Source organism: Echiichthys vipera (assembly GCF_963691815.1).
Source record: "Echiichthys vipera genome assembly, chromosome: 9".
Lineage (NCBI taxonomy): Eukaryota > Metazoa > Chordata > Actinopteri > Perciformes > Trachinidae > Echiichthys > Echiichthys vipera.
Genome location: NC_139834.1, coordinates 23,613,971 through 23,641,684, shown reverse-complemented (window position 1 = coordinate 23,641,684; position 27,714 = coordinate 23,613,971). Strand labels below are relative to the sequence as shown.

General features: G+C 42.1%; 1 protein-coding gene across 1 annotated transcript in view; it reads left to right on the top strand.

Annotated features, from left to right (window-relative positions):
* Positions 1–8,152: 8,152 nt before the first annotated feature.
* The window catches only part of LOC310952148 (helicase ARIP4-like), a 30,844-nt gene continuing 11,282 nt past the window's right edge, over positions 8,153–27,714 (top strand). Inside the window, exons 1-7 of the mRNA XM_083920653.1 lie at positions 8,153–8,368; positions 19,667–19,910; positions 21,987–22,120; positions 22,966–23,127; positions 25,747–25,967; positions 26,458–26,640; positions 27,164–27,297. Of these exons, the coding sequence (XP_083776779.1) occupies positions 8,335–8,368; positions 19,667–19,910; positions 21,987–22,120; positions 22,966–23,127; positions 25,747–25,967; positions 26,458–26,640; positions 27,164–27,297 (1,112 nt within the window). The 5' untranslated portion in view covers positions 8,153–8,334. The remainder of the gene's footprint in view (positions 8,369–19,666; positions 19,911–21,986; positions 22,121–22,965; positions 23,128–25,746; positions 25,968–26,457; positions 26,641–27,163; positions 27,298–27,714) is intronic.

Below are 27,714 nucleotides of genomic sequence, written 5' to 3'. Positions count from 1 at the left end.
GAATAAGAGTGGTTCTAGAATTGAACCCTGGGTCACTCCACTTGTTATTGGGGTCAAAAAGGAGCCACTGTGTCAGTGTGGGCGTAAAGTCGTATAGTATTTCTTTAACCAATCACAATCGTCTCGGGCGGTACTAAGCCCCAGATGCAGCAACAGTGCCCTTACATAACAGATAGTGGAAATAGTGAGGGGACCTGACACAAACGCACTGAATCACAGGATTTATACCAGCACTGGTGAACCAGACTAATATATTTTTTAATATATACGGATTATGATGAAATTAGGTGTATTACCCTAGATTTATTCACTGTCTCTATTATAAGTTGTTAGAACAACAGTTTACAGCAGTAAAATATTGACCCAGGTGCTGTAAAATCACTTTTAATCAATGTAACTCTTGGGACTCCTGGGATTGGTGTTCTTGGTAAAGTGTGTGTTCCTCGTTTGTTCCCATTTTCTTACTGTGCACCTCAGAGTTTGTAGTGCATGCATGTGTTTTGGTGATATAGTCTCTGTTAGCAAAGGAGTCTTTGTGTCAACAGATTGATGTGTGTGTGCTCTACATTATTGGCTGTCGATGTGGCTGTCATGAGGTTTATTCACATCTTTCATAAGACACACACACACACACACTGACTCCAGAGAGCAGGATAGTAATAGTCTGTTAATTAGCCTGTTGCTCCCCTGCCTGTGTGTAGGCGTACACTCTCTCTCTCTGAAGAAAAACATGTAAACATGTTTTCTCTCACGAACGTTACAGACACCTGGTGGATTAATCTGCAGCAAGATGGGTCACCTTGCATCGGAGCAACACCAGGTAGTTATTTTGGAAGGCGACATTGTTAGCATCAACTAAACCACAGAAGGTTTTCTTTGGAGTTTGAGCGTAAACCAGAGCTAGAATGAGGATTCATATTGAATTAGATTTGTGAAGTCAAAGGAAAAACACAAGTGTAAGGTCTGAAAATGACTCTGAAGTTCTTGTGGGCAAAGGCTGTTACCTCGGTGAATGAAAGCAAATTTAATTCCAATGTTAAAATGCTAACATAACTAAAGATAACAGCAGAACTAAACATGTTTACAGCCTGGTACAAAAACGGGTTTGGTCTCTATAATTAATTTAACCCGTTTAAATTATATTAAGGCTTAAATTTGGGCATAATTAAGCTCGACCCATTTTTGGATTAGCAGGGAGTTTCCCACTTTGAGCTTCAGTTTGGCACTTGCACGCAGCATACTTTAAATTTGAGTTTTAATGTAAGCCTGTACTTCCTAAATTGACATGAATTAGGGACAGCTGATATGACCTGCCTCAAACAACGCTTGCCATGGCAACAGTGAGATATCAGCAAATCGGTGTATTTTGCCATGTCAGAACTCGGTGTCAATCACCAGCACAGCCAAAACATTTTCACATTCACACACTTTCATTTTCACTTACATATGCAGCGACATGCCCACAGTGAAGATCCCATCTGTGGTAAAGGAGAGCACGGCTGCAACCCTAGCAGGATGAGGTGTACGAAACAATTAAGTTCAGTAAAGAATTTAAGTAGCTTAATTTATAATCCGTTAAAATATGCCCCTATCAGCTTAGGATGTCTCTATCTGCAAAAGTCATTTTTTGAACTATTAGATTTTGTCAATCAAATTGGACCACATTTGAATGTTTTCAGAAAGCTGCTCATTCACTTGATGAAGGTCAGAAAGACCCAGTGTGCGTGCGTGCGTGCGTGCCTGCGTGCGTGTGTGTGTGTGTGTGAGAATTCCTTGTATTACTTTTGATCGTATCATGTGTAAGATGTGGACAATATAAACTCCACATTTTAACATCCCTCTTACTGTGGAGTCTTATTCATATGATTGACACAGGTTTATTATAATCCGATGGCGATCTGCCCTTTTTAGAAACCCTCATGAGAGAACAACCCCTGAGTTTTCAGTCTGAACCACACTGACTCAACATATTTGATATTCTTCTGGTGGTACGAAAAAAAAGAGGAAGATGAACAAAAACAGGGCAGATGTGATCTTTATAAAGCCAAATATTTACAGGTAATATAACCACGGGCTACCAAACTACTATTGTTTGCTCAACTATATCTAATGATGAATAACCTTGTAGTATTTGTGTTATCTTGGTTTTCAGGACGTCATTGGTAAATGTGAATCAGAGCAGAGGTCCTTTGTGTCCCCTGACTGTTCTAATATTACTTTGGTGTTGTTCAGACAGAAAAAGCATTGTGGCTGAGGTCAGGTCAGGTCGCCCTGTTATTATAAACTTCCCACCTTCAAGTTCCGTCTCAGTTTCACATATTGCAGTCTTCCTCAGTCATTTGAGCCCCGCCACCTGTTTAAAGTTTGGATTATACTTCCTGTAAGAAAAAAGAAGTCATGATCATGAATTAAAGCAACTCTTACCATCTGGCAACACTTTTATTTTGTAATCTTAAAATGCTCCCAATAAGCGTATAGCACACTTAAATGTAAAAGAAATCCACCAGATGTTGAAACTCCTCAATGTTCATATATTTCTGTTAAGTCTGACCAATCATTTTATTTTGCGCGCCTCGCTGCAGAATGACGGAGTGGTAGAGTGTTCTGTGAGAGACAGCAAGGAAGGGCAAAGAACTGATGTCGAGAGGCAAGACGCGGGTCAACGTCGGCTCTGCTTTCCAGCGATGGCGGAGGCTAACGCAGCTTCATTTGGAGCTGCGATGGCGGAGGCTAACGCAGCTTCATTTGGAGCTGCGATGGCGGAGGCTAACGCAGCTTCATTTGGAGCTGCGATGGCGGAGGCTAACGCAGCTTCATTTGGAGCTGCGATGGCGGAGGCTAACGCAGCTTCATTTGGAGCTAAAGAGAGATGAGATTGTCGCGTAGTTGCTGCTGGACAGGCATTTTTAGTTTGCCTAATCCCGCAACATTACATGTGATAACGCAGAATCAAGATGCTAACAGTATAGTTTTGTAATCCTATATTATTTGTGCAAGAAAGATTAGCGTCAGGGGTAACGTCACCAGTAGTGTAAACCAGCCAGGCGTTTCACTTGCGCTGCTCACTTTCTCACCCAACGCGTCGGGGGAGGAGGGAGCATCAGAGGTCAGGCCGGGGGAAGAGCCAAGTACTTTGGAGAGTTCAAATTTTTTCTAAGTGCTGTGCTACATGCCAGAAAGGTAAGAATAGCTTTAACACAATTGCTTTTTCGTTACTACACCGAGACAACAGAAATCATCATCGTCAAAGCTTTATTTAAAACAGCGAGGGCTATTGGGAGAAAGCTGTCCACATATACAAGCACACAAAAGTTACAGTATACATCAACAGCTATACAGAAACCAGAGCACATGCATTCACACTGCTGGTTGTCAGACAGACGGGCTTTAAATCGATAAAAAGCAATAAGCTTGTCTATGATTTTACATGCTTCTGAAGATTGTTCCACTTCATTCTCAGTGTTCATGTGATGATTGTCACGGAGCAGATGGTCTTGAGACATGGTCTAATGTGAATATTATTTATAGTTAAGAAGACACGTAAGCGTCTGCTCACATTTGGCCCAGTTAATCTGTGCCGTGCTTATATTCTATTGCCCCCCCCCCCCCCCCCCCCCCCTATTGGGCCTGGTCTGGCCTGCACTTACATTTCTTCAAATGATCCGGGCCATAACACAATTGCTTCTTGCTTATACATCATCACCCCTCAGAGTTTTTGTTTTGTCTAACTGTTTTTGCTATATTGTCATCTGACAAAATCTGCAGTAAACACTACACCTCTGCATCAGACCACCGCAAACCATTCGGCGGCATGCGGCATTTTTAAATCTCTCATTTAGTCAACAGCAAACAAATAAAGGCCAACGTCTGTAACTGAAAGATGACAAAGTCTGATTTCGATTTACATGGTCAGAGAACAAAACACTCTCTCTCTCTCTCCCTCTCTCTCTCTCTCTCTCTCTCTCTCTCTCACTCTGTGTGTGTGTGTGTGTGTGTGTGTGTGTGTGTGTGTGTGTCAATGTAGGTTATGTAAACAGTGAAATGTGAGCTTTCCTTCCTCACAGGAGGAGCCGTTGCTGGATACAAGAACTGTGGTAGTGTGGCAAAGTTGAACGTGTGTGTGTATGTCTGCGTTTCTGTGTGTGTTCACGGTTTGCCGGCCAGTTTGTGTTTGTGCATATTACTTCCTTAACTGGGGAAAGACCATTTCCGGGTTACTGCTGTGCATGTAAACACACTGTATTTCTCGTGCTGCTGCCCCCAACCCCCACCCCCCTGCTCCATAGCAATGTAGGTTAGTGTATGTAGTCATGTGACACTGGGCTCTCACCTTCCACGCTGTGTGTGTGTGCGTGTGTAAAGTGATCTGTGAAGGATAATCCCACACCACCACTGAGGGTTTAAAGGGGTCGTGAGGTTCATTTGATTGTTGTGAAACAGTCAATAGATTTTCCTCTCTTAAATGATTTCTTCATTTTTACTCATCCCCTCATCATTTGTTCTTTTTTCACTGTTTTCCATCCGTAACATACTATTTATTCTACCCTCTTTTATTAATCCTTTTTTATTTAATCCTTTCGTTCCTTGGTCATCTCCAGGATATATTCTCTATAATTCTCCGTAATTCCTCTAGCCATCCGCAGCAGATATGGTTTATTGTATTTACATGTTGCTGGAATTTACACTCTGTGACAATTGTGCTGTTTATTATGTGTTTTATTGGTGTTTACGATGTGTGATACTGTCCTGTGAAGCCAATCCTCTTCATTTAATTTTCTCGATTGCCTTATTCTCCTTGGCACAGGCATACAGTAGAAAGGCCACTTGCACAGCTTGCAAACACATTGCTAAGTAACTGTTGCATATCAGTTAGCATGCCTACTTTTTTTTTTTACATTTAAAGGCCTCTACACACCGGTGATTCATTTGCACATCATTATAGTTCTTTTAATGGTTTTGTGACTAATGTCACACAGAACACATAAATTATGTGGTGATAAACTAATATTTTTTTTTTCGGAACGAGATAACATTTTCTGAGCTTTTGTTCCAGAAATGCGTAAAAGTTGTTCGTTTAGAGGATTTTCTGGAGTTTCGAGAGCCGACGAGTCGAGCTGATTTGCAAAAAGTAGCCTGGACCTCAATTTAATGCATATAAGGAGCGGACAACTCGACAGCCCATCGCTCATAACTCACCACCACGCTACCACAATGAACTGCACAGATGCTCACATAGACAATGAATGGGAAGCGGGGAAATGACGGTCGTTGTGGACACTTGACTTTAAATGTTGGGTTGAATCTACCCTGCCTCAGTCTCCACAGTAATTTAATTAACATTATAAGCTTCACATATATACAGAATAGTAATCTATAGTTTAAAACAGATGAGACCTACTTGCTTGTAAGTTGTTCTATGCCTCAGTCTGTTCAGAAGGGATTCATTTTCATATTTAGATTTTTTTGTTTGAGTGTAAGACGGATGATTCTAGCCGGTTAAAACCTTCCTCTTTCTTTTTCATTCATTTCCTCTTCTCTTCCTCCTCGTTCCCACAGTTTTGTCTTCATACTCTCAAATTTCAGACATGATTTAATATAATGTTGATCAACACTTATTGTTGAAATAGTCATGATCTTCACAAGGTTTAACAAGATCAGAGATCATAAGTCGTTTACAACTCTTTCTCTTCACCCTATTCTCACCCTCTTTTCCTCTTTCTTTCTCTCTCTGTCCATTTCTTCCAGGTTGAACCCTATTGCCCCTGTTACCTAAGGCAGCCTCTCTAAAGGGGGCGTGGCTTCGTTGACATCACAGTCCCTGTTGTGTGTCAGTTGGAAGGGGGAGGGGAGAAAGCGAGGGAGGAGGAGGAGGAGGCAGGCAGGAAAACCAGCACAAGCGGGGGGCTTCCTACACACGGCAGGCTGGGGCACTTTTTAAGCGACTCATTGTTTTGTAATTGTCCCAATGGCCTTCTGTCCTCATTGGAGCGCTGGGAAAGCTGCGAGACGAGACCAGAGCTAGATGTTGAGAGCTTTGTACACACTCCTCAGTCACACTTTGACCCGCTTGTTTGAGATGGGAGGGTTTTGGCAGTATGAAGGAGGAAAACCCAACAGCTAGAGTCATTTTTTAAGAATGAAAGTGTAGAGGAGGTATGGACCTCTCGCCAGAGTAGTAGACAAAAGACAACCCTCAGCCACATGACATGGGTGAGTAGCCTTGTTCAGTGTGTGACTGCTTTTCTGGTTGGTTGACAGGTTGTTCTTTTCACACGCGTTTCTTCTCATCCCTCTTATTGATATCTCTTCTGATGTATTTCTTATTGCCAGGGGCATGTGTGCAGACACAACTGCCACACTGACCTATATATGGTGCCGAGCCAAGTCTTTAGGCCACAGCTCAGAGGTTTCATAAGGCATGTTATGAAATTGGTGCAGCAGTTGTCCTTGTTCCATAAAAATGTATCCTTGTGTCAACTCACAGGGACTTAAATATGTGGGTTAAATGTTATTTTTCTTTCTATTTTCAAGCAGAAATCGGCATAAAGATCTAAGTTGCTGTTTCTAGAAGAAGACTGAATTTAGGTGTTCTCTGTTTATTTGAATCAGAATATTTTTTTATAGTAATAGTGGCTTCTATTGTTCCTTCGGGTATTTGGAAAACTGTAACAAATTGGATTAATTGACAGTAGAAATCAGACCGTTTTGCTTCTGGACATAGTGTGCTCTCTTTAAATAGATGTATAGTTGTCAGTGTGCTGTTGTAAATCTCCCACAACAGTTTTGTTAACAACCATACGTGAAACACTTTTTTTGTGGGACTTTTGGACAAAGGATTGTAGAAGAACATCTTTAAGACATAGATTTACACATTTTGTGAGTCTGATCTAGTGCTAAAGACAATGCAAACAGGGGATAGGGCATGGGAGTTATTTTAAAAACCAGGTTTCAAATGTGGATGTGATGACTGTTGATACTGTAGTTTCCTTTCCATCTTGGTTGTTCTGTGTTTAAATGTGGGTTTTTAGTAACAAGTGGAGTAAACTGTGAGTATTTTGCTTTTTAAAAGAGACACTCAAAGGAAGATGACCTTTAACTAATATTTTGCAATGAATGTTTCCCACAGTATGAAAAGCAAAAAACACTTTATATGTATACTTTAATATTTAGTATATATTGCTGAGCAAATGGTAAAAAATAGTTATACATCACAAGTTTAGCATCAAGGATTACCATGTACTTTGTTTTACAGCTGTTTTTTGAGACTACAGCATTGGTCGTTTGTACACGCAGCGTTTTGCGACCCGTATTTATATTATAACAAACAAGACTTTCGACAGGAGACTGCTGCCCCTGTCCTGTGCAAGTTACCTTGTAACTACATATGTACCAAACTTTCTTACTTTAACCCAAACCATGATATTTTCCTAAACCGAACCAAGCTGCGAAACTCCTGCCAGCTGTAGAAATATTTCCTCATATTGTGCTTCATAAAGAAGTATGGATCATGTAATTTTTTAGACTTGAGGGCTTTTCTTTTTGGAGTGAGTGTGCAGGTGTCTCTGGGACCTTGACACAAATTTCTTCAACCACATTTTTCCGCTGTGCCCTTCATTCTGCTACACACGCACACACACACACACACACACACACATGCACACGCACACGCAAGCTAACTGTCTGGGTCACGGACCTCTGGCTCTGAAGCGCTCATGTGTGAGAGGAAGTATCAGTTTGACATAGCACTTGAAATAATTAAATTCTTCCCATAACATCCATGGGTGTTCTTTCAAGCACGTTTCAGTCTAAGTGATCTTACCAATGACAAACATTGTTGAGGTGTTTGAATCTGAACATTTTTCCGAATAACTTTTTTTTTTTTTTTTTTACACATAAACGGGCAGTGCAATGTGTGGGCAGCTGCTTCCGTACATGCTCTGTATTCCTGACTGGGTTATGGGGGAGAGGGGGGGTTTTTTTGGAAAGGGAAGGTGGGGAATGAAGGATGATCTGCCGTACGAGTCCCCCCTCAGCAGGGCCCCGGCTCCAGCATGAAGGGTTATGTAAGTTTTTCAGCTGCCAACCCTCCTGCCTGCCTCAGCCTCATACTCACATTGCCTTTGACCAGAGAGGAGCACACATTACAGTAGGCTAGTCAGTAAGTCACCGAGGCAGTAGATTAAAGACCAGCTAAGTGTAAAACAAGGCGGAAAAGAGGAGCAATACACCTTTTTAAATACATTTTTTTCACTGAAAGAGGAGGTAGTTTTGTAAGTTTGACAGGGAGATTGAGAGGAGAGGAAGAAGGAAAGCTGAGAAAGCTGCTCTTTAACCATGCTGCTTTTGGACGAATCGGAGTCATTCGCAGGTAGGTGACATCATCACCGTGACACTTGCAGGTTTTAGCTGGGGCTATGCTTTGAGGACAGGAAGAAACGCTGCACAGAAAACAACAGACATACTTATCCTATTAGCATCTCAGCGGTGTTCCAAGAGGAGATGAATGTGGGGAAAAAAGAGGACATGATGAGCAGGAAAGGTGACTTTGATATTTAAAACCATCTGAGGTGTCCAGAATGTGCAGCAGGAGTTGATTGACGCAATCTTAAGTTACTTAACATTGTTGTGTAACACTGGATCCACACTGACTTGCATGCACAGTCCTCTCTATCATTCTTTCCTCTCTGTATTCTCTCTCTCTCTGCACTTGTATCTTTTCATGTTTTCTCTCTTCCGTCATATTCATCCATCCCTGCTTCCTCCGTTCGATTTGTCCCATTTTCTCCCTTTTTTTTTCAGTCAGCCCTCCCTCCATTTTTCAGCCGGTCTCTCCCACGCAAGCCCAGTTGCCTCCCTCCTCGCTTCTCACGTTGTCTTCTCCCATTGGGCGTTTCTACGGTTACCTAAACCAATGCCAGCTTGCGATTGGTCGATCTGGGTAGGATCAGGCCATGCTGGAAGTGTGAGCATGTGGAGGCAGGAAAACATATGGTTCATCAGACCAGTGGGTTAGTTGGGTAGGCATGTGAGGATGCAGGCAGGGACAGAGCGCCGCCGCAGTCTGGATCTGGATGCATGAAAGTAAAATCTATGACGAAGGGTGATGTGATGTCAGCAAAGGCAAGATACTCGGAAACTGCAAAACCTTCAACTGGAGAAAGATATCAGTACTGCTAATAACACTGTGTTCATTATAATATACCTTTTAGTTCGATATTGTTATGCCATATGCAGTGAGTTGTACCATGAATTCACACCGTAAAGTTTCATGTCAGCTAGTTTCAGGTCAATAAAACCCTGCATTAGATCCTCTTTTGTTACCTTTTCATCAAAACAACCTCTTTAAGATCTCATGAACTGGCAGAAAAGCCCTGAGATTATTCTGTACATATTTTCAAAACGTATACCATAACACCATAGTTGTTTTCTGCATCTTTTTGTGTCTTGTGTCTCTGCTGATGTTGTCTTATTGTGAAGCGCAGTCTTTAAATGGTAGGGCAGGAAGGTTTATTGCTGTCTCGGCACATTGGATTTGAAGTTAGTCTGTCCAAATAACTGAATTTTAGCTTTAAATTAAGGATGTTTACATCCACTTCAGACAAACAGTTACAGGGTTTGTTTTTTTACACCGTCTCCAAGTTAACATAAACTTAGACAAAGTCATATATTGACCGTCCCCTGTTTCCGACTCTCAGAGTTGGTCATAGTTATGTGACTAAAGTTTGACCCTAAAAAACTTAATTTCATTTCAATTTGAGTGTGTCGGAGTACAGACATGAAACAAAGAAAAACATATAACTGAAGGTTAACGCGGCAAAATTCTCTTCGGGCTCTACACGGCATAACAAGGAAACAACCGTTGGTTAATATTTGAAGAGTTCAAACAAACATGTTTCTGAAAAGATCATCAGATCACAATATGGACTTTTTATCCTGCAGAAATCCGTCATCCCCGGTTTTTCACTCAGGGTGCACCTTGCTCTGCTCCGTCTGCCTCCTCACTGTGTTGGCATTTGTTTAGGGATCCTTTACGATGAAATAACTAATGTCTACATGCTCGTAATTCTTGGGATTGCTCTGGGTGTTTGGCTCGTTGTGAAAAGAGACACTAGGTGCCTTGTCATGGCTGCGAACTGTGGAGAGTGGATAGTGTTAAAGGCTAAAAGAACACACTGTTCTCCCTCAGATTCATTGTGCAGGTTGTGTGTGTGTGTGTGTGTGTGTGTGTGTGTGTTTTCTGCCTGGGAGTACATTCTGTCCATCAGTGCTGAACTGCTTATTGAGAAAAGGGAAAAAAGGGAGAATTACCATCAGCAATACCTCTGTGGTATAATTAAAACAGCAAGGAGATTGTACTGATGCCATTTTTTCCCCCCCTGCAATTTGTTCGGTTGTAATTGGCCTCGGCACGCCTGGTAGGAACAACCTGTCCAGTTTCAGACCAGCACTGTGTCGGGCCAAACACCGGGGAGCACATGTAGTCTGGCTGCTTTCATAACGTTTAATAAAGCTCAGCGGATGTAGACTTCGCCAGTCCGACCACATGGCTCTCATTCCCGCTTCCTTAATGTCGTCTTTGCCAGAAATCTGGGGCTTTTGATCTGCTTCCTCCTGTCAGATCATGACGCTGCTTTCTTTGTTCTCCTTCGATGTAAATATCCTGCTTTTTAAGTTGTTTTTGTTGGGAGATCGCCCCCCCCCCCCCCCCCCCCCCCATCTCACTGCTGCACAATGCTTTTCAATCTGTTACACCCTCCCTTCTCTGCGTCTCTTTCTTCTCTTTCTGTTTGTCTCTCCCTCCTCAGGTCTTTCAATTTTATAGATAATAGATGTGTTCCCCATAAGTTTAGGTTTCATCTCTTACATCTCTACCACATGCAAAACATCCAGCCCAACCATATTCAACACTTTCGCTCTGTGTGTCATTAAATGGCTGCAGTGCTGTATAGTGTTGCAGCAAACACATTATTTCACATGGCTGCCAAATACTACCTGATCACAATCAGCACCTTTTTATAAAACTTGCAGAGCGTTTATTTGTGTTAAACCTCAATAGAAACAGATGCAACTCTCATGTGAGCACCTGAATGGTTTGTTGTTACTTACTGAGCTGAAACGGTGTCGTAAAAAAAGCGCGTCCGAACACATAGTCATCACGTTGGACGTCTCGTCTTACTCGTGTACGAACAGAAAAAGGTTGCAGGGGTTTTACTCGCGTTGATTCTAATGGTTTAAAGAACAACACATAAAAGCGCTGCGTTACTAAGGTAGCAAGTAAAGACGAATCGTTCTGTTCAGTTAGAGACATTCACTTCAAGAGTCACTGACGGTGTAGTTTATTTCAATAAAATAAGTAATGCATTAGTTTTATGTTGCACTTACTTAAGGTCAGACTGTGTGAAGATGATGATGCACCAACAGATTCAAGTCAATTGCCTGTATATAGTGTGATGTACTACGACATAAGTTTTTACATAAATTATTTGGTGGTTAGGTCAGATTTCTCCAAGGTTGACTGGAGGCTGAAAGTACAGGCAGTGTCCCAAATGCTGCGTGTGTGTGTGTGTGTGTGTGTGTGTGTGTGTGTGTGTGTGTGTGTGTGTGTGTGTGTGTGTGTGTGTGTGTGTGTGTGTGTGTGTGTGTGTGTGTGTGTGTGTGTGTGTGTGTGTGTGTGTGTGTGTGTGTGTGTGTGTGTGTGTGTGTGTGTGTGTGTGTGTGTGTGTGTGTGTGTGTGTGTGTGTGTGTGTGTGTGTGTGTGTGTGTGTGTGTGTGTGTGTGTGTGTGTGTGTGTGTGTGTGTGTGTGTGTGTGTGCGGGGTCCTCTTCCTCCTCAGCAGCAGTGGCACACTGGCCTACAAACAGTGTTCTACCTCGCATCACCCCTCTGTCTCTTCATTGTTTGACATGTATTTCACACACAAATAAACTCACACACACACACACACACACGGACGGTGGGAGGGTTTCATAACTCACCTGCCTCGCTCTAATAAAGCAGCCTCAATAACTCATTCAGGGCAGACTGTTATATAAGAGAGGTGTGGCTGCGTTGTGTTTTAATGCATTAGTCTTTCGCTTTTTTTTATCTTTCTCAAGGCAACTTATGTAACCCAGTTTGTTTCCAGACCGAAACCACAACTGTTTTTCAAAGTATTTTTTCTTTGGTTTTTGCTTCTTTTCTTTTTTTCTTTAAAAAAAAACATTTTGTTAACCAGCAGCTCATGTGTATGATCTTTGCGATAGTTTTCCTCAGTCCACCCCTGCACACTGTGATGAGCTGAAACAAGAACGCGTGGCGTGGAAGCAGCCTGTAGTAAAAAACATATCATCTGTAGATCGTATTCCACTGGGTCGTCATTTTTAGCTCTGCCAAGCCTATGATTCTTAGTCTGGTGTGATTTAAAACGAGTGATATTATGTCTGTTATTCCGATCACAACTTAAGCTTGAGCTCAACAGAGAGTTTAAAACAACAGACATCAGTAAGCAGTTTATGAAAAAAAAAAAACATCAGATCTAGCACGTTAATTGTGACTGTTAGGCTTCTGGCAAGGTTCACAATATACCTCTGTCTGTCTTGTTCTTGATGGATTTATCGATCTGTTTGTCTGTTTTGGGGAGTTTATCTTATTTATCTGGTCATCAGTCTGTCCACCTGATATCACATCACTCAAACACACGTTATGGCATACCTGCGTGTGTATATTTGAACATGTGTGCGTCTATAAGTTCCTTAAATGTCACGTGTTCGTCTGCTAGCTTCTTCCGAGCGAGTTTTGCATGTCAGTGATGCGGTGCATCTTGTGTGTGTGTGTCGTGAGGACGTGAGGTTCTTTTGAACATGCTGGTTGTGTAACAGCCACAGGCAGCAGTTACATAAGCGTCCCCCCTCGTCCGACCAGCCTCAGCAACGTGTGTGTGTGTGTGTGTGTGTGTGTGTGTGTGTGTGTGTGTGTGTGTGTGTGTGTGTGTGTGTGTGTGTGTGTGTGTGTGTGTGTGTGTGTGTGTGTGTGTGTGTGTGTGTGTGTGTGTGTGTGTGTGTGTGTGTGTGTGTGTGTGTGTGTGTGTGTGTGTGTGTGTGTGTGTGTGTGTGTGTGTGTGTGTGTGTGTGTGTGTGTGTGTGTGTGTGTGTGTGTGTGTGTGTGTGTGCTTACTGTGTGCAGCAGCCTCTGAGTTCGCCTCAAGGTGGAAATAAAAGGTGAGAACCAGAGAAGTCTTTAGGGTCACATGTTTACCTCAAGACTTAACACATCCTACTGACCTCCTTTACAGGTCACACCTTGCCTTTCTGTCGGACTTCTTAAGAACAAGGAAATCCAGATTATATTCTGGATGTTGCAGGTGTCTTTGCTACAAGATACACAAATGAGTTTAGCTTAAAATGAGAGGGAATGATGTGTCTGGGTAGAGAATTGATTATCTTTTGTTGGGCGTGCCTTGATGTTCTAGTAGGTTAAGACGAAAACACATAATGTGAAACTCCCTCATTGAAATGGGATTATTGAGATTTTTCTTCCAATTCTGTGATTTGAAATGCAGAGAAACCTCTTTTTTTCTGTGAAAAAACCCGAAACCTGCGTAACGTTGGATCTCCTTCACAGCAGTATAGTGGCATCTGTGTGCAAAAGAGGCCAGTGACTATTCTGCTCAACAAAAGCTGCTCTCACTGCTATTTCAAAAGTCAGCTGTGAACACAATTCCCATTTACCTTTCCCAAAGCATGTTGTATAACTACCAGAGAAGAGATATATTTATAGTTCCTAGTAGAGAGGGCACAAAATTGATTTTGTTTTTTTTCTCTCTCTGAGAACCACAGCTATCGCACAATGAATTCTGCAGCCCTCCATTTCCTGTCCACTTCCTGGAATCCCCCGTCCGTGTTATATAACCCGACAGTTTGTCCTCTGTTTGTGACGCGGAGGTGGTTTCTCCGCTGCGTCGTAGTAAATATGGGGCGTCATCTTTAATCTGCTTACGTAGACGGAGGTCAGGAGGTCCAGACACAGACAAACTGTCCCTCTTTTTTAATGGACTTCAGTACGCGGGGGTCAGAAGCAGGAAAGTTTAGTCTTTAAGAGATGGATTTTGTTTGTTAGAGACAGGAAAGCATGAAAACAGTGGATCCTTAGTTCAGTGGCTCTGGGCTCGCTTGTGGCTCCTAGTATTTCTAAGTAACCAGATCGCAGTGAGGAGTTCCCAGTCAGCCCTGTAGCAATCCGTAGTTATTATTAATGGAGCAGCTCAGGAAAAGGTTATTGGACAACCTCTATAGATTCTAATCTTTACTGGGTGTTTGGCGTTGTTTTATCCATCTCTTCAATAAGTTTTGTCACTTCTCTGAAGAGCAACAGATAGTTTACGAGAAAAGCTTTTTCAGCGCAGCCTCAAGCTGTTTTCATCACTGTCGGGTGAACACTTTGTGTCATTAACAGTTTTTTTCTTCAGAGCCAAGAAAACAGCCTGAATTTTACCAGTGAAGGTTCAAATGCTTTTCACACTTTAAAGTAACAGAAATGTGTCAGACTACTGAGGAGTTGATAGGGAAACACATGGTATATTTCTACTTTTAGATCTTGTTTTTGAATCTTTTCTGTGGTCCTTCTTTCTCTTCTTTGTAAACCACCGACACACTTGAGGGAATGACAAAACTCATAGCGCCGTTGCATGGTGGCGGTGTTTTGTTCGTCAGCGCAAGGAGTTATATAAACACTTAACATATACGTAGATGCCGTTACATAACGTTGTGGTCGCAGAAGCTATTTCTCCATTGCAACCCCCCTGGGTGAGGGAGAGAGAGACTCACACACACACACACACACACACACACTAACTAAGATTATGTTGCCAACAGCCTCACATTCTTTGGAGCCGCGTATCTCTCACGTACATCTTGTGTTGTTTTTTGTGAGGAGCTGCAAGTCTGAACAGAACAAATTAATGGCTTAGAAAATGTGCTGCGGGTGCTTATTTACTTGTGACACTTGCCGACTGCTGATGAGTCAGCATTTCATCAAGACACTTTCTCTTACGTGCGCGCGTCTGCGGCGATGGAGTTCGAGGGCTCGACAGGCTGATTCATACTTTGTAACATTTGGTTTTGCCTACGCGTTGTCACGAATGTTTTGCTTTCTCTTTCTTTTTCCATCTTCTCCTCAGCTGAAAATTTGAGTTTGATTTGGTCGCCTGGCAACATTCGCTTCTCCAACTCCAGTTTTCACCTAAAGATAACACCTCTGTTGAACTCATGTACAAGGGAGTGTTTACTAATGAGGCGGGGGCAGGCCGCTGAACCTGAATTCAGACCCGAATTTAAACCAACACGTCTCAGGTGCAGTTGAATTGTGAGCAGCTGCCACTTGGCTGTTCAGCAACAAGTTACTAGAGTAGTTACCAGAGTTAAAACGAGGACAAAAATTTGCGTTGCAAAGCTTATTAAAAAAAACTTTGATTCCAAATGTCCCCATATACAGTTAAACTGTTTTTGCAGAGAACAGATGTCACTTTAGTTCACCTAAACAACAAGCCCATTTTTTTCTGGTCTTGTCAGAAATCAAGCTAATAAGGCAAAACTTTCCCCTAATGTTAAGCCAAAAAAAATGGATGCTTCATCCAGCAGAAGGGACAGAAACTGACACTTGTGCAGCAAGCAAACATTAGTTTTAGGCTAACTATAGTTCTGTGAGTGACACTTCAGCGTTTTGATAGTCTGAGCAAACATGTCGTCTCATAAGCATGTCGTATGTAAGAATGGGATCGCGATGTTCGTTAATGGTAATTCCTATTATGTGTTAGCATTGAGCTAGCAAACAATAGGTCATTTTAGCACAGATACATGAACACAAGCCATTCGAGCCACACTCACGGCCAACCGGAGGTTCTTATCTTTCATCAAACTGATTTTTTCTAGTAAAACCAGAAAAGTGGCTGTTAAATGTTTGCACCACACTCCCATATGTTTTCTAGAAACAGAAATCCCATACACGTTGATAATATATAATTCCTTATAAGTCCTTTTAAAAGGAAAACAAAAGTCAGCGAGTCAACTGAAGACATGAGGTGACTCATCCCAAATATGCTAAATCATCCTTTAATCAGGTGTTGAATGCGTGCAGCGACGCTTGATGTGGACACAGGGTGTGTTTAACAACTAATAAAATTATATTGAGTAACATTTCTTAAATGCCCTGCCATTTTCTCTCTCTGTCTCCCTCTCTCTCTATATCTTTCTCTTTTCTTCCTTCCTTTCTTTTGACCAGAACGAGGAAGTGGCCTTTGTTCCCTGTGTGTGTGTGTGTGTGTGTGTGTGTGTGTGTGTGTGTGTGTGTGTGTGTGTGTGTGTGTGTGTGTGTGTGTGTGTGTGTGTGTGTGTGTGTGTGTGTGTGTGTGTGTGTGTGTGTGTGTGTGTGTGTGTGTGTGTGTGTGTGTGTGTGTGTGTGTGTGTGTGTGTGTGTGTGTGTGTGTGTGTGTGTGTGTGTGTGTGTGTGTGTGTGTGTGTGTGTGTGTGTGTGTGTGTGTGCTTTCGCTCTGAAGTGTGTGTTCCCCCCTCTCTCACTCTGAAGTGCATTTCTCTCTTTGAATGATGACCTCTCTTTCATCTCTCTACTCTGTTCTCTTTCCCTTTCCTGTCTGCCCCCTGAGTGTCTCTATAGAGTGGGGTGTGTGTGTGCGCGCATTTCAAGAATCGTTATACAACTGTTCTGTGAGGTTGAGTTGGATGGAGGCGAGGGTAAAATGGGGCTGTGTAAATAGAATCTGGGACATCTTCATGTGAATAAATGTGTTGTTTTTGCTCCCTTTATCGCTCACTCATAAAAACCATTAAACCTGCGTCGAGTTTATTGAATTAAGGTTTTTACATTTACTGTTCCAGACACACGATGTCTGCCAGCTCATTCCTGGAAACATCATGCGGTGCACAGGAAATTAAGTGCTTTATGTTTCCTGTTTGGTTTTAGTGATTGAAGTAAAAGGTGGAAGAAGAAGAACTGAGTAGTTGGCATGAGAAATACACTGTAAACAGAGGAAAGACATCACAGTCCGGCACACACTGTACAATTGACCAAAACCTATGGTCCGTTTTTGATCTAAACATTATAAAACAACAACATTGCTAGCCAAAGACGAATGGTATCAGTAGCCAGAAGAAACATTCTAGGAATATGTATCTGTCCTTCTGGTCTCGACCAAACAGGTTTGTGTTCCCAGTGCAGCTGCAGCTGTCGATTATATTAGTTTGCCAGTATTCTACCGATTATTCTATTGATTCATCGGATAAGAAATGCTTTTGCTTAATTAAAGAGCAATAAATGAGACGGGTCTCTTGAACAACACATTGGTTTCTTTTTATGGAAAAATCAAATAATAACAAAAAGCTAATGAAGAGCTAAATCGTGGTCAGACAAAAGCCGATGTGCTCCACCTCGTTTTTTCTCCACACGGACCGTTTACAGACCGCTTCTGCTACCCTGAATCTTCTCCAATTTCCTACATTCAAATGTTGAATCTGTTTATAGAGATTAACTGATATGTGTATTTATAATTTGGGCCTGGCCCAGCTCCGGTTCGGGATCAAGACTTGGTTACTTGCGGTGTCCTCAAATGTAGCATGTCTATCCCTGGATGTATTTCCATGATGATCCTAGTACATATTAAACATGTCTCACTGTTTTTACTTCATACCAACACACCAAAACGTACCTCTGAGATATGAGGGCTGTTAATGTACTCTAGTACTCAAAACTGAATTTGATTCATTCAATTGATTCTATTTTTACTCTCTTTTTTAGTTCCACTTGGGCAGGAACTAATTTGATTTGACAGTGATTGCAACTGTTTTGAAATGCCATATCGAGACTGATAAGCATACAGTACCATGTGTATTCACACACACACACACACACACACACACACACACACACACACACACACACACACACACACACACTAACTACTGAGACAGGCTGGTGTCATAAGCAGCCAGATCGAGAAGTTTGTTACCACGTAGATGCGCTGAAGGGGCGTTTTATGTAAGTTGTTTTTCAACTCGCAGTGACCTCACCACTAGCGTACTCCTGTGTATGCCTGTGTTTGTGTGTGTTTGTGTGCGGAAACGATGCAGACATGCACATTCTTATAAACTAAAACTCGGGTTTGCCAGGTATCATGCAGTGAACATGTCTTTCATGCATTTCAACCGATAATCGTGTGTGTTGGCTGTTTGTCCAGTCATTCCAGGCAGATTCTTGGCTGAACTGGCCTTCACATTTGTGTGTGTTGATTTATATTCTTATGTGAACACTTGTCCTTGTGTGAGTGTGTCGGTGTCGGTGTTTGTGTCCTGTCTTGTGTTTCATAAGCCGTCCATATTTATGATCCAGCTCTTACATAACCCTCAGATCTGGTTCAGTGTGTCTCTGCCAGAACAACTAAGAGAGGGAGGGGAAAGAAGAGAGAAAAATAAGAAAGGTGAAATTAAAGTACAGGCAGTAGAAGAAACAGAACTAGAAAAAAGATGAGTTTAGAAAAAGAATTACGAATAGAAATAAGACGAGAAGAACCGAGATAAAGGTGCCAAATAGCACAATAGTGTTTTGGCTCAGGCTGAGAGGAATCTTCTTTTATGGTGTTTTTATCAAATGTAGTTTAGCAGGCTCTGACTGGCAGCAGCAGCTCGAATGAGTCAAATCAGTTTGATGGAAGTTTCCATTTCAAACACAGTAAAAATGCATGGTTAGAAAATGTTCAGCTCCTCAAAAAACAAGTCCTGGTAAATGGAAGGAGAGCTACAAGGACTTGTTCAAAGGATGACATTTGACATACAAGACATGACAAATCATATTTAAAAGTGTGAAGGAAGTGATCTTGTGCCTTTTTTGATAATGGACGCCACAGGTTGCTTAATTTTGTTCACTTTGAAAGAAGCATTCTGGTTTGTCCAAAGCTCCATACACTGTACATCAGAATTTCAGTAAAAGAAATATAAAAATCTAAGTATATAATTGTTCATCGCTACGGTTGCTCCATCTGTTAGCCTGTGTTGTGATGAGAGAGGAGTGTCTCATCCATACTCATCTGGACTCATCTCAACATGGACAAATATGTTTACCAGCACACAGCTGAGAAGTGAACATATCGTAATAAAAGGCGTGTGTCTGCAAGTGTAATCAGTGCTGAGAGCAGACACCTACAAAGCCTTAAAAGAGGTGTGTCCAGGATGTGTCTGTTCTGCATATATCAATGGTTTATGAGTTGTGAAGCTACGAATGCTAAGCTAAATGAAAAACAAAATGATGGCTTTTCATTAGAAAAACCATCACATAATATGAACAGTATTAAAGCAGTTGGTAATATAACAACGCGCTTTAGAATCTCAGCTTATAGGAGGGTGATACGACTGAGTGGGAATCTTCGGGGATTCAATTTAGAATCGATCGATTTATTTTTGTTTATTTTTGTACATTTAAATGTTTCCATTTGTCTCAGGGCAGCATTACTGTTGTATACAGAATGCTGCTAGTAATGTCTTTCAAATGTGCGCTTACATCACAGAGCTACGTCTTCATGTTTCTGTTTGCATGGCATAATTAGCAAAGAAGAACTATGAAGTTTGTAAATGAATTCAGAATGATGGACATTATCACTTATTCTCTTCCTGTCTTCCTCACACAGACCAGTCCCACGGCGCCCCCTTCAGCTCCGAGAATGAGGCTCAGGGAGGCGACTCAGCTGCGTGGCAGTGTACCCCTCCGCCATCTACCTCACCTTCAGGGGAGACGCCGGCTCATCCTCCTCCCTCAAAGCCCGCATCCAGACCCCGCTCTAGGCAGGCCAGCCAAAGCCCGTCCTCTCCCTCCACCCTGACAGGAACCAAGAAGAGGAGCTCCAAACCGGCACACATGAGACGCAACATCAGGTACTGAGTTCAAATCGACGCCCGCTTGTTTATTCTGCATCCTTAAAGTCCCCCTCAACTTAAAATTTTTTTCTTCTTGTTCCCCCTGTTGGATGTTTGAGCCTCACTCTGAGCAAATTGATGCAAAAACATCTTTTATCGTGTTAAACTCTGCTCATGCATCAATCTGCAAAGTGGAAAGTTTCTCTGTGCTCGTTGAAAATCCAGTTTAAAGGGGCTGGCCTACAAGCATGATTTGTGACATCACAAGTAGTCTGGAAGTCAAACCTGGTCCAATATTCAACTTAAGTGTGATGCAGAAACTTGATGCTGCCAGTGCGAAAACACAGAAAATGGACTTCTGCAGGATAAAACATTAACATATTCATAGATTCTGTCATTTTCAATAAGGCTGAATCATTTTTAACAAGGCACACATTATTCTTCCAAGTAAAATATTTGTATGGTGTCTTAAAACACGTCTGGAAGAGATCTTTAAAAAACTGCAACGATTAACCCACCATCATTCCTCATTAAAGCTTTAGATGAAGAGTTCAAGCTGCTATATTAAAGAAACATATACTTAGAAACGGGCCGTTGCCATGAAATTACAGCACAAGATACTATTAAAGTAATGAATCAGCTGAAGAGATTTGATTATGAAATATAAAAACGGATGGATGGTAATTTTTCTCATCATTTTATGTGATGATACATAATTACCTGTTTTTACATATTTGTCCAGACGTAGCTAAAAGCTCAATTTTATTGGTAGTCTCTGGACAACTGGAGTCACCAGTGACCTGTAGTTCACTGCAGTACCAAAAAAGTGGATTTAACACAGCATTGACAATATATTATACATTAAGCACAATAATATATTATTGCAAACAGAATTGAATCAAACCTCTACAGACTACAACGTTGATTTTCTTTCAGCCATTTTTTTAAACTAGATTTGAGAAAATGACTCAATGCTTGGCAAGCAGTCAACCTTGAGATGAAAGGGATTACTACATAATCCCCTAAGTATGCTTCTGCTGAGGTGCAGAGTAAACTAACACTCACTCAGCTTATTCCACTTTTATTGTATTTCTAATAACATTCATTGGCTGGATAATAGGATTTATCATCTCTCTACTGTGTCTCTTTATGCCTTCTTCCTCTCTTCCCTCATCCTCCGATTTTACACTCATTTTGAAGAACAACAGCCCACCATTACTGATGAAATCTGTCAACGATTATGAACGCGCATGCTCAGTCTGCAGCTTCATTCCTGCGGCTGCCAAAGGCCATTATAATGCTCAACCTTACGTATTCTGTTGCTCTTAAACGAGCGTCTTTACAATAATATGAAACATGTGTCAGAGATGTAAACCCTGGCTTCAGTGTTTGTGTGTGTAAGTGAAAATGAGTGGAGTCATTAATATTACATGTACAAGGTGCTTGTCTATCACATTACAAACATTGATAGGTTACATGAGTAACTCATCAAAGATTCTTTTAAATCTTAGGGAGCCAAACTTCCTGTCCTACAAACACACAATGTGTTGTCCATTCTCTTGCTTTTTACTGAAATAGCCTGGATACACAATAGGCTACATTTTTATCTAGCTTAAAGCTGGATACAATTAGGGGGCAGAATGATTCAAAACCAAGCTAATGGGTAGCAACCCTGACCAAGTCCTTGTGGCTAACTTGTTGGCAAAAACTTTTACTCAGCACTCAGACACTTATCAACTTTACCATACATTTAGAGTCGTATTTCTGTCCATTAAATGTAAGTCCACTTCTTTTTTTTCTTTTTTTTTAGATTTCGTTTTGTTTCCACCAACTCCTGAAAAAAAAAAACATCTAGCTCTTAAGCAGCTAAACATTGTGCTACATTGACCCGTTTTTACTGTCTGCTATTTTCAGGGCAGGTAGGGTACGATAGGTTTATCAAAGCTTTTGATAGGATTCATCATCATCATTGCGTGTACACAATGAAAACCATGTGTCTCCCTATAGGAAAATACAATGGCAGTTGTTAATTTGTACAAACGTGTGTGTTTGTGTGTGTGTATACAAATGTTATTTTTCTCTGTATCTGTGTAGGAAGTTACTGAGGGAGCATCAGTTGGAGTCAGTGACCAAAGCCGCCCAGCAGGATGAGTTGGAAAGGAGGCGACGTCTGGAGCAGCAGAGCAAACAGGATTTCCCCTTACCACTGCTGCCTGAATACACAACTGGTGAGAGTGTGCTTCCATCAAACCGCACCCACTGTAGCATTCAACCTGTAGGGTTCACCAAGGTTTGTCATTAGCCCCATTCACACTGCCTGTTCTATCCATACTCTATTATTACACCCCGCCATCTGTGTAGAAGGTACGGAAACAAAATGGGGGGGACAGATCTGTTGCGCCTCTGAATTAGCAACAGAAGTAGTCACAGAGTCACAACAGCACCGAGTTGACGTCTGTGTGAATGGGAAAGCCAGCGGGGCAGAATGACACGCTATACTGACGTATGAGTCGACCCACAGGCAGGTAAAAAAAATGACAAAGCAGCGTTCAGAGTTATTAATAACTCGCAGAAACATTGCATGCAATAGTCCCTCTCTCGTTTCTCTTTTCCCCTCTCTGCCACCCACAGGCGCGGGCACAGCCCTGCACTCCATCTGTCCTTCTCTCTACTGATGGTTATGCTACTATAATGCATAAAGTTTTCAGTTTGTGGGTCAGCTTTGAGTGGTGATCAGCTCACACACACTAGACGCAGACTCTCTTTCCTCGAGAATGCCAACGTTCTGCGAGATATCACAACTCGGGTGGCTTTACACCGCCTTTGCTCGGTCCGTGTGAATGAACAAAAAGCCGACGTTCCGGCTTCCCTTCATTGCGGAACTGTTGCAGAATCTCTTTGTGAAAAGCCCCACTGTCTGTAACTGTGGATCAGTTACCCGGCTGCAAAGATTGCGTATAATGTAAGACTCACCCTCCCCTTAATGTCTTGTTTTGTCCTCCTTCCCTTACTGCCCAACATTGCTTCACAATCTTTCTTTATCTCTCTTTTCTTTTCTGTTTTTCTTTCCCAGGTGATGTGACAAAGCATGCGTCGTTATCGTCTGCATCATCAGCGTCGCAGCAAGAGGCGAAGTCGGTCCGACAGGGAGTCATCTGCCTGGACTCCAGCAGCACCGGCATCAGCGACGACGACAGCAAGGCTGACGCTACCACCGAGCGCCCACGCAAAACAGGTGAGACATACAGTTGAGTCGCCATTGAACAAATCAGATCAGCAACTTGCTTCAATATTACCTAATTTATTCATAATATTTTTTTAAATAAGTCATTGAAATTAGAAAGATGTTTCCGACTGCATTACCTTGAAGCGAAGTGTTTCATTTTGTGTTGCTGATCATGTTCGAAGGGAATGCCTGTGTTACTTTTATGAAGCCTCTATTTCCTTTTCAGTGCTATTCATTAGAATATTTCAAGTGTGAAAATGGTCTCATAAAAAATTTGTCAAGATAACTCGGCGAGGCAGCTCGTCGGGCCAAAGTAGACTAAACGGCAGAACTGCAGTCTGCAGCTCATGTTCAGTGTAAAAATCGAATTTTCCTCGAAGATGGATTTCAAACAAAGTATACAAACCTTTTCACGTTACGCAGGCTGTGTCAGTGAATAATGGCAGTTCAGACCTTTGATTGTGTAAGTGGGCTAGTAGGTCAGATGGCTGTGGGGGGGGGGGGGGGTCATGAAAGCAGATAGGGACACAGAGCTGTGATGTTAATTTATCCCCTACATTCATCCATATATTCTGAGCTGTCCGCAGAGCTAAGCAAAGCCTTAAATAGGCCAGATGCTAATTCTTGAAATGCCTAAACAGCTAGTGTGAGCTTTGGTAGACAAAGTCTGATTTTTGTTTTAGATGTCAAGTGTTAAAGTTACACCAACTTTAAGAGCCGGTTTTAGAAATTGAAGGAGAGATTCACTGTTTTTCAACTCAGAATTGAGTATATTCTTATTTCCCATTCTTTTGCACCTTTAAACAGTCCAATACAGCAAAATGAATAGCGCCCCAATCTGCATGAATGAATGTTTCCTCTCTTGCCTTTTCATCTCATTATATTCAGGACAAGAAGGTCAAAGCCTCGTACCTGCAGTTGGCTTGTCAATAACAAGCAATATTGCAGTTGTCGCGCATCACTCATATTACACCGTTGACGCCGTTTGGTGAATATGTCACGTCTCTAAAGCATCGGTCTCAGTGATTAAGCAAAGCAGTTTTAATAGCCTCACGACAGCCATGCGTTTATTAAATTACACACACTGTTTCAAATTGCTTTCTTAGCCCAGGGGAGAGAATTGAAAAACAACCCAAATTTGAATGAGGCTTTTGCTTACGCAGCAGATATACAGCATAGGCCACTATCCATCTGAAAACTTGGGATGATTTCTAGGAATGAATCTAAGCGATAATATTCACAAAGACAAATTAGTGTTTGACGCTGGATCTAGTAAAGTTTCACTTTATTTCAAACAGGAACTTTGCCATTCATGCAGATTTGTTTGAATTATTTAAAGGAAATATTTAATAGCTGAAAGTCTCCCTGCAAGATTTAAAGATCCAAGGTCAAAATTCTCCACAGTTCCTCTTCAGTGTGTGTGTCTCATACTGTAGATTAGCTGCCACGTGAATCCGAATATTTAAAACCTCAGAGTACATCATGTACCGTTCCCTTATTGCCCGAGTGCGCAGACACACACAAACGCACAGAGACACACAGTCACACATTCCCAGAGACACTCAGTGTCAAGGACTAACACACATGCGTTCTGCATTGAATGAAGACGGATACAAACTGCAGGCACACACACCTACCACACATACAAAAATAAGAAAGAGGGAGAGAGTTGGGAATGGATAGAAGGAGTGATGGGAAGAACAAATGAACAGTGAGAGATAAATGTCGATTTGGAGGCTGTGAAAGACCAAAACTGAAGGAGAGGAAGAGAGCTGAAGGGGCAATGTCTGTGGGGCAGATCACAGCGCGTCTGTGGAGCAATAAAGCTGGCTAATCCTGGTTATGAGCCAGAACACACATGTATATACACACACACACACACACACACACACACACACACACACACACACACACACACACACACACACACACACACACACACACACACACACACACACACACACACACACACAACCTAATAGTGGCACAGTGACATTTCTAGTTGGGGTTGCATAACCAGTCCCCCCCTCCACTCTAATCCTACTTGTATAACCAGCCATTCACTGAAGTTATATAAGCTCTCTCTCACACACACATACACACACACATCTCCTTCCCCGTCGTGCCCTCGCAGGCCGCCAGCTTGTGTAACTTTCACCACTTGATACTGTTGACGTTTTATCAGATATGGATTTCAGTCTGTCAACTCCACACTCACAAACGCACAAACAGTGACGTCCATCTTTGATGAAGGAGCCCTATTACTTGAGGTTAATGTGTCAAGGCCAATAAAAATATCAGTAATTGTTTTTCAAGGAGAAAACTGCAGTCATTCTGCCATGACCTTTCCTAGTTATCCCGTGATGAAGTTTACACGGTTCTTGTTGTTATGAAAGTCTGACAAGAAAAAAAAAAACCCGCCCTCTTTAGTAGTATAGAAGACTATGATGTAATTATTGGAGTTTTTTTTTTTATATTTTCTTTTAGTTAGCGTGGAAGAATTTACTTAAATGCGTATGTGAATGCACCGTCAAATCCTTTTTGAATATAGTTTTCAGTCAAAGATCACAATGTGTTTTCAATGTAGAAAAAACAGTTTGTAAAACCTCTCCTCCGTCCTCCGCGCAGATGTGATCGACCTTAGCTCGGGCGAGGACGACGCCATCGTACTCGTCAGCAGTGAATCCAACATTGAGGATGAAGAGAGCGAACCAAGCGGAGCGCACGCCGACGACGTCCTTAACCGGCCGGACACCCAGGGCAGGGTGCAGGTCAACTTGAACCATCCGGCTGTGGAGGAGGACATTTTCCTGTCGCCTCAGCTGGCGCGAGCAGTCAAACCTCACCAGGTATGATTACTCCTGCTCACAGAGCAAACGCTTTGTCCTCTTTGTCTGGTCTTCCTGCACTGTTTTGGGATATAAATATATAAGAATAAAAAGGATCTGTATACTGTAAAAGATTTAAGCAACCATGAAAAAGCTTTTTTATCGCTGTGCCGTAAAGTCATAGTGTAAGAATTCTTCTTTAAAATACTGTTTACTTGACCTTTCTCAGTCAGGGGCAGCCTGCTGAGTGTTATCTTCTCCTTCAGTTTTAATGAGATATCACCTCTGCTTTTTCACCAGCGACCTTCTCTTCTTCTGTCTTGCTTCGTCCTATGTTCTAATTAATTGTTTTTTTTCCTCCTTTCTTCACCACCACCCTGTCTTTTATCATCGCCACCACACCAACGTTCTCCTTTGTCACTATCTTCCTTCTCTTCTTTTCCTTCCCTTTCCTTCTCTTTGTCCCGTCACTCAATTCTCAATCTCCCTCCTTCCCTCGTCTCCTCCTCAGATCGGCGGAATCCGTTTCCTGTACGACAACCTGGTGGAGTCGGTGGAACGGTTCGGCAGCAGCAGCGGTTTCGGCTGCATCCTCGCTCACAGCATGGGCCTGGGCAAAACGCTGCAGGTCATCTCCTTCATCGACGTCCTGTTCAGACACACCCAGGCTCACACCGTGCTCGCCATTGTACCTGTAAGCACCTGTGGACTCAATGTTGGGATACAAGGAAATGTGAAGGACTAGATCCATAAGTGCTCAGATGTAGACACACGGCATGATCAGATCAGTGAATAAGTAATTTGACTAGATAAAAGAATATGAATGAAGTAAAAACAAGCTTGGGCACAATATGCTTTCTTTGCCTAAATGACTTCAATTGATGTTAGGTAAGGGAATGGACATGTGACGGAATTAATACAAGAAACTGAGCTACACTTACTATTATATTCATTATTGATTCATTTATCAATAGTAGACATAAACAAGAAAAGCAACTGGTTTCATAACATTTGTAAAGCTGTAACAAACACATTTCTGGGGCTTTTACTACCAGAATGTCTAAGACGAGTGTTACGAGTCTGAGTTGTATAATATTCTGGCAATCATCTAGTCAGTTTATGATTCAAGCTCTAGATTAGACATGAACAAAATCAATACGCCGACGAGAAGGCCGTGAGGGCTGAAATTTGACTCTGATTGTTTACTTTAATCACAGGTGAATACGCTGCAGAACTGGCTGTCAGAGTTCAACATGTGGGTCCCGCCCCCGGAGGCGTTACCTCCAGATACCGACCCGGAACTGGTGACGCCTCGTGCCTTTAAGGTTCACATCCTCAACGACGAACACAAGTGAGTAACAGGAAGAAGAGCGTTTTCTATTTAGCTTTTCCTTTCACCCGGCTGCTTTATCTATATGTTGGTTCGTGGACTTGAGAGAAACATGTATTGTTTTTATAAAGAGTACGGATTTCCTGAAAAAATGTAATAAAATACGTACAATTTTTTACATCCTTCAGGGCATGTTGTATCTTTCTAAGACACATGCCCCAGGTTCAATAAACCCTCGGTAGGCTGGCTCTCTCTCTAAACAAGACAATAATGACCTTCGGATCTGATCTGACCTGCCTCTGCGCTTTATCCCCATCTGGCTCGTCCGCTCCTACATCTCTCCATCATCCGACAGCTCTTGAGATTAGAGAGGTTAGAAGGAATTAAAGTGAACTGTTAGTGTGTCTGAAAGTGGCACAGTAACCTCATTCTGTCTCA